Here is a 7,471-nt window from a genome sequence, read left to right as displayed (position 1 = left end):
GTTCATTTCCTTCAAGACGTCGGTATATTTCTTCCCTCCAGTTTTGATTAGAAGGGCCTCTTTATGTTCTTGTCTAGCCCCTTTATCCATTTCTTTCCCTCTAATCACGATTTCCCACGTTATATTTTCTCCCCGACCCACGAATTCTAAGGCTTTCCGCACGTTTTCTTTATTTATTTATTTCATTATTTATTATTACACGAATTGTTTCCGGCGGTTCTTCCCTCTCTTTGATTTTCTTCATGGCCCTCTCGGCAATTTCATACATACCTTGCTTCCTAGTTTTTGCTACGTACGTGTACCACAGCCTTTTTCCGGTGGCCATGGAACTTTTCTTCACATTTTCTATATATTCAATGCTTCCCTCTTTACAACCCTCAATAATTTCATAAACATCTTTTCTGATTGTGCGTATGACGCTTTCTACCCCTCCCTCTTTTATATCATTATTCGTTACTATCAAACATTTCTTCTTCTCTATCGTGTCTTGTAGGCCCCCTGTTCCCATTTTGTTTTTTCGTATACTTTCTCTTCCCATTTCTTTTTGTATATTTGACTAAAATGATTAATGTTCCCCCCTTCGTTTAGGACTCTTATTATTTTTTCCGTTTCTTTTTTCTGTCTTTCCTGTTTTATTTTGATTTTACATTGTTCGCATTTCGTGTCTTCCTCCTCCCTTTGTGTCGTTTGGTTTTGGGTTTGGCTAGTCTTGTTTTGTATGGTTGTTATTTCCCCTATTAACCTTCTCGCTTTCGCCCTTTTTTCTCCTTCTATGGATCCATTAGCATTTAGGATTTCTAGTACCTCCTTTATCTTTCTTTGGATCCTCTCATTTTCGGTTTCCTCGGAATATGTTAGGCTTTCTTCTCGCTTCTCTTTCTTGAATTTTTCATTTATTTCGAGGATATCCCCTTTCCTTTTTTTATTTTGTTTTATTTCTTCTTTATCCGCCTCATCGAACAGAAGAGCCGACAAGACGCTCTCTTCTGTGTCTTGCCACTGTACATTCCTTTGCCCTTCTTTTTCCCTTTCGGCTTCTGTTTCTTCCTCTTCTTCTATTTGCAATGAAGAATCATTCTCCCCTGTATCTTCTTCTTTCTCTTCTTCTTTGTTGATTTCCTTTACCATATCATCCCCTACCAGTTTCGAGTGTTTTGGGGTACACGACCTGTTCATCTTTGGCTGCCTATTATGCCACTCCAACATTTCTTCTTCGAATCTTCTTTGTTCTTCTTCTTCTGATCTGCCGTCTTGCGGCCGTTCTTCCCTATTCTCATGTTTCTTGGTTAATTCATCGTCCTTTTTCACTTGCCTGTAGTCATGTTCCTGTTTTCCTATTTCTTTTTTTGCTTTTGTAGTGTCCATATAAGTCCCACGAGTCGGGACGTGTTACATGTCCGGCGCGGCAGTGCGCCCTTACCGCGCTAAGACTGTATTACTTCGGGAGGTCGCCAGGTATCCCGAAGGGATTGATTGCGATGCTCTAACCCTCGCATCTCTCATATCTTTGGCACGATGCCTTCCAGCGTGATAGTGGAGATTATTTTTTGAGGTTTACTCCTCTAGGCTTTTTTATCACGGTTGCCTCCGGACGCAGTGGCAGTCTGTATTCACAGGCTACCTGGAATTTCCGCGTAACTGCTGCCTCCCCTGTCACGCGGGATTTGGAATGGATGTTTGATAGGAAAGGTACTTTGGTGGGGTAAGACATGGCCGCTACTCGCAGTGGGTCTGTCGAGAAAGTTCTCGAATAAAGATTTGTGATCGGAGTCCGATGCAGAGCCCCAGCATGGTGCGTGGGGCTCCCCTCGACCTCCGGCAACAATGCTGGAGTGGGCGAGAATAACTTTGGGGATTAGAGTAGTCGTAGGGAAGTTGGAGGGTGAAATACAATAGCTGAAGGCGAAGGCGTCGCAACTGCTCACCTCAGTTGCGACACCTTTTAGCGTCCAGCGGCGGTGTCCGCCGCTCACCCGGTGCACAGTCGCTGGACGCTGGGACTGTTCTTGGTTTCATCGGTCGTGCTCCCCTCACAGTTTTAGGGACCACGACCGGGTACTCGGCCCTCCCACCGTCGTCGAGGTAGAAATACTACACATAAAATTTTTTATTTCATTAGTAGTTCCAAAATGACACAAAATGTAGGCATCGGATAAAATAGTTTATTTGAAGAAAGTGTATTTTTTTGTTCTTCTTAATGGCGGTATAGACTCGTTTTTTTAATATTATATTTAATTACAGAGTAATTTCCACATATTAATATATTTTTCAAATTGGGCTCTGTACCGCCATTCTTTATTATATTACGAATACCTGTCCAAATGCCTCGAAAAAATATTCACAATTACAGCCACAATCTTAGAACGCGTTTTTGCTACCTGTTGATCGCTACTCTTTACTCTTAAATAAGACAGCTCTAGTTTCAAAAGATCTCTCTGAAAACATTTTTTTAATTTTTGGTGAGAAATTTGAATCTTTAGAACGATTTTAATATTTTTAATAAATCTAAAAAATAAACTAAGACACACGTTCTCCTGAAAAAATATTAATGTGTAGTTTAGCACAATATTTTACCCTGATTTTTTTTCAGATTTTTAAAACCGGTTAAATGTACTTTTTAAATGTATTTTCCTTTTTTTTTTGCTTATTAGGAACAATGTTATACATGGTGTTTCAAAAAAAGGTAACACCACTGTCTATAGAATATTTAGAAAACTGAAAAATAGTTGAGGTTTACTTATTAAAACATTTTGTAACGCCCTTCATTTTCAAGATACAAGAAAATAAAATTTTACACATTTTTACGGTTTTGCCGAAACTACTGGCAACATTGTAAGAAAATTTGGCGGATTTTAATAGGTATTAACAGTTACTGTACATTTTTTGACATACCTACAATTAAGAATTTTATATTGATCATTGGCGCGCATAGGGGTGACAGTCTGGAGTTTTAAAGAAAGAAAAATAATACCCCACTGATATTTTAAATTAAAAAATATTTTTGAATTTCTCGTTCAATTTGACAAAAAATCTTTCTTTTCTTTTTTCTTTTCCAAAGAATACTTTTCCAAAGTATTCGAATTATGTTTTTAGATGGATTTACGAGTACACATAGATTACATCAGTGATTCCCAACCGGGGGGCGATTTGCGATTTTCAGGGGGGCGATAGAGCGAAGGGGCGATATGGGGGGGCAATAGAGAAAATGGGGCGATAAGGTGGGCGATTAGCATCTGGGAAAAGAGAAATGGGTAATAGAGAAGAAAAAACAATACTTTCGATCGGATATCCATAGGATAATAAAAAGTAATTAAATGTACACCAATGCAGGTAATAATAACACAAACATCTCGTCTAGTAACAGAGGGCTATGAATCATGATACAATTTAATTCTATAGGTAAGTAATACATTAAAATTAATTCTGCATTTTCCTTTTATCGAGCTTTCGTATTGGGCGAAGATCCGCACAAAAGAGAAAGGGATAGAAGTGGGATAAAAATGATGAGAGTAGGTACCGACCCTGCCGATCTGACACCAACAAAAAGTGTACAGCCAAAATTGTGGTCGTTTTGTCATCTATCTATCTTTTGCCCTTCATTTGTCCATAGTTGAACGTATGCCTCCCCCTTATTTTTCCACTCTTCTTCGTTCAGTGCTAATCCTGTCCATCTGGTCCTAGCGTATCTTTTTGGGTCATTCGACCATCTCATCTGTGGTCTACCCTTTCCTCTTTTATGGTCCCAAGGTCTCCAGTGGATTGTCGCTTCATACCATCTTCCGTATTTTTGTCTGTTGTTTTATCATGTTTTTAACTAGAGAGTAGCTGCATGTTTGTTTAGATCTTTCACTTTGGTTTTATTTATGATCCATGTATTTTTATTTTTGTCACTTACCTTGATACCCAGCATCTTTCTTTCCATTGCCCTTTGAGTATTGGCCATTCTTTCCATATTTTCCTTCGTGAAGGTCCATGTCTGTGCTTCATATGTAAATATTGGTCTTGTCATAGATGAGGTAAATAAAATTAAAGCAAAACCAAAGAATGATGGAATATTTCGTACACTCTGACACTCTGTAAAGAAAATGATAAGATATTTAATGCATTGCTACTACAGTACTACATACGGAAGTCCGCTGGCTTTGGAAAGGAAAGAACCTAAATATGGCCAAAGCGAAGGGAGTAGTCGGAGCATTCACTGACAAACTATCTATTTTTGAAGAAAATATACAGAGAGGAGGTCTGACCAAACTCTCCAGAAATCATCATGTGGTTATTTTGAGGATCTTCAAACATATTGCCTCCACCTTGGACGGGATTTGAGGTAAATAGCTATTAACCAACATTGAGCCAGACATAAAGAAATTATGTGAGTATCACCAGGCCCAAGGGAGAAATTAACAATTATTACTAACCATGTTCACCAACACGTGGACAAAATGCAAGAGGCACAAGATCGAAATAGAGGGAAAATTATGAGAGAGATCTATGTCCAGCAGTGGACAAGCGAAGATTGAATGATGACTTACCATGTATCATTTTACGAAATGTAAAAATAAATCAATGTTGTACTGAATAATTTTTTGTTTCAATTTAATTGGGGAGGGAGGCGATTATAGTATTCACAACCGGTGAAACCTGTCTAAGGGGGCGATCATGGGAAAAAAGTTGGGAACCACTGAATTACATCATCTTACCCGGCTAGGCCCTGTCTCAGATATTTTTCCAAATAGTATTTATTTCAACGGTCTTAAATTAATATTCTTTTCAAAATCAATGGTCCTTCAATGGTTTCAAGTTGGTCTGTGTCCATTGAACTGGCAAGAACCACACGTTCTTATCGAGCAGTGAATCATGTTGCCCTTTGAGTACTCTTAACAAATTTATCTTTTGACATCGATTTAGAGTCGCTACTAACATCAGATTATTAACAGGTAAATACTATTTCTCGATGTCACCTATTTGATAGGGTTGCTAGTTTCATCTACTAAGCAGAAAGTACTGAAGATGATCTGATCTAAATCGAAAACGTTTTGCGAATCCTTTTGGATGACCTTTTAATAGTTTTTCAATAAACTTTTTATACCATTGTACAAACGAAGTTTTTACTTCTCTATGATTAATATTCTTTTATTCATTTTAGTTCATAAACAAACGCAAAACATTTTAGTTGTATATTATAGAATTAATATAATCGACGAATTCAGGTATTTTTGTAAACGCTCCAGGTCTCTTAGGTGCTGCACATATTGTTCCCCATGATACTAGTCCAATTTGAATTCCAGATACTACAAGTGGTCCTCCAGAATCACCCTGAAATATAATAATATACTTAATTAAGTAAAATAGTGGTTGAATGCTCGAATACATGAATTTTACGAAATAAAAGGCAGATATCGAGCACTGAGTTTTATTTAATCTTGCCCAAGTATACTTTCCTAGAGCATTTTCAGGGGCATTTCATTACAAAAAGGGAGGTATCCTCTAATGCCATTAATTGTCTGAGTGATGGCAACTTAAATTAATATCAATATATCTAAGAAATACTTTACGTACACTATACGAAGGAGAAACAGATACATTTTGTGCCGGGTATTTGGTACTTATACATTTTGAAGATGGAGGTAAAATCATTGTACAATGAGGTACAATCAGGTACAATGATTTTACCTCCAACTTCAAAATACAGACAAATTTGGGTGTCGGTAATTTTTGGTATTTCTACGTTTTGACAAACAGATAAATTTGTTAGATATGTGTTAATTTAAGTTGCCACCACTCAGACAATTAATGACATTCGAGGATACTTCCCTTTTTGACGAAATGTCGCTAAAGATGTTCTAGGAGCGATACTTGGGCAAGATTAACTAAAACTAAAACTCAGTGATCGATATCTGCCTTTTTTTCGTCAAATTAATTAAGTAACTTGAGATGAACTTTAAAGCTTGTAACATGATAAACGTCACATTGATATTTTTTTATTTTTTAATCATTTTATTCCATTTACTTTAATAATTCATTAATTTCTTATCTTCTTGTATTTAGTCCAGAAAATGAAGCGAAAATAATGGTAAAACCTCACAATTTTTTCGTCCGGCATCGATTTGTACAAAAATTTGGGATTATGCTCATTTCACCCTCTAGTTCATTTTCTATTTTGAGCCGTTGTACGCTTTAGGTTTTTTAAGGTTAAAAACTACCCCAATTTTAAAAAAATATAGAATATCATTTTAAACTTTAATATGGGCAACATTTGGTTTTTATTAGTTAAGTAATGATTGTTTTATGCTTTAGGATATACTATCATAATGTTTCAACTCTTAAAACCACTCTTGTTGGAGAGATATAAAATATTTATTTATCCTAAAAGAATGACTCCGGCTTGCACCGACTCGCATAAAAATTTGGGATTAGGATCATCTCACCCTGTACTTCATATTCTATATCATGCTTAAAGTGCGTTGATTATTGTAAGGGGTGTAAACTACCCGTTATTCTCAAAAATTATTGTAAACCTTAATATGGCTACAATTTGGGTTTAATTGATTAAATAATGATTGTTTTATGTTTTTGGTTATAATATCATAATATTTTAACCCTTAAAAACCACCCTGAATAACATTGCATTTTTTTAAATTAATTTAATAAATCTATTAACTCACACGCAGACGTTTCTTCTTTTCTGTCTTTCGTTTTGAATGGATGAAGTGGAACCTATAGCATATTACTGCCGAAAAACCGGCTCTGTGGTATTATATATAGTGCATCCATAAAGTAACGCATAAATTCATTATTTCGTAAACCGGCGACTTTAAGGAAAAATCCCGAAACAATTCGATTTTTATTTTTGAATTAAGATTTTTTGGCATATATATCATACTATTGACGTCATCCATCTGGGCGGGATGTTTTTTTTAATAAGAATAGTGGTCGTGTGAAATCTCATTTGAAAGGTTTTTCAAAGATCTATTCAGTAATATAAACATTATTATAATTATTTATACAGCAAATAAAATTAATTGACACCAAAAGAGAATGTATGTAATTTATTTAGTTCTAAATAAAATTTACTGATGCCAGAAAAGAGAAAAAAAATTTATTTGAAAAATAAATATTTTCGCTTAAACTAAATGGTCAAACTGTTAAGAGGCAGGTGGGTGGCAGCTTTTACATTCAATTTCAGCGAAAAACAATATTTATTTGTGAAATAAACAGTTTTTCCTGTTTTCTGACAACAACAAAACGTATTTTAAATTAAATAAATTCAATTATATTTTTCTTCTTCTCGCAATTAATTTAATTAAAAAATACTTTTTTTAAACACCTTGTATAAATAATTATGTTAATGTTTATATTAGTGAATAGAAAATTAAATTCCCTTTAATTTTTGTAGCCAAAATTACAAATTAATGTGGGATTGTAATAGATGATTTTAAATATTTACTGAAGGTGATGGAGGCAGGCTAGCTAA

The 7,471-nt window shown here is 35.4% G+C and overlaps 2 protein-coding genes across 2 annotated transcripts in view; both read right to left on the bottom strand.

The window, feature by feature from the left end:
- Nucleotides 1-477: 477 nt before the first annotated feature.
- LOC126892903 (cilia- and flagella-associated protein 251-like) lies at nucleotides 478-1,365 on the bottom strand. Its single transcript, XM_050662756.1, has one exon. The coding sequence runs from the start codon at nucleotides 1,363-1,365 to the stop codon at nucleotides 478-480; it is 888 nt and encodes a 295-aa protein (XP_050518713.1).
- Nucleotides 1,366-5,102: 3,737 nt separating this feature from the next.
- LOC126892902 (CUB and peptidase domain-containing protein 1-like) overlaps nucleotides 5,103-7,471 on the bottom strand; it is a 99,776-nt gene continuing 97,407 nt past the window's right edge. The window contains exon 9 of the mRNA XM_050662741.1: nucleotides 5,103-5,313. Coding sequence (XP_050518698.1) covers nucleotides 5,167-5,313 — 147 coding nt within the window. The 3' untranslated portion in view covers nucleotides 5,103-5,166. The remainder of the gene's footprint in view (nucleotides 5,314-7,471) is intronic.

This window comes from Diabrotica virgifera, chromosome 1, assembly GCF_917563875.1.
Source record: "Diabrotica virgifera virgifera chromosome 1, PGI_DIABVI_V3a".
In the NCBI taxonomy this organism is placed as follows: Eukaryota; Metazoa; Arthropoda; class Insecta; order Coleoptera; family Chrysomelidae; genus Diabrotica; species Diabrotica virgifera.
This window is presented reverse-complemented; position numbering and strand designations above follow the sequence as displayed.

What these genes read in the sequence shown, in the direction of transcription:
- LOC126892903 (XM_050662756.1), bottom strand. Translation starts at nt 1,365, where the DNA reads ATGGACACTACAAAAGCAAAAAAAGAAATAGGAAAACAGGAACATGAC.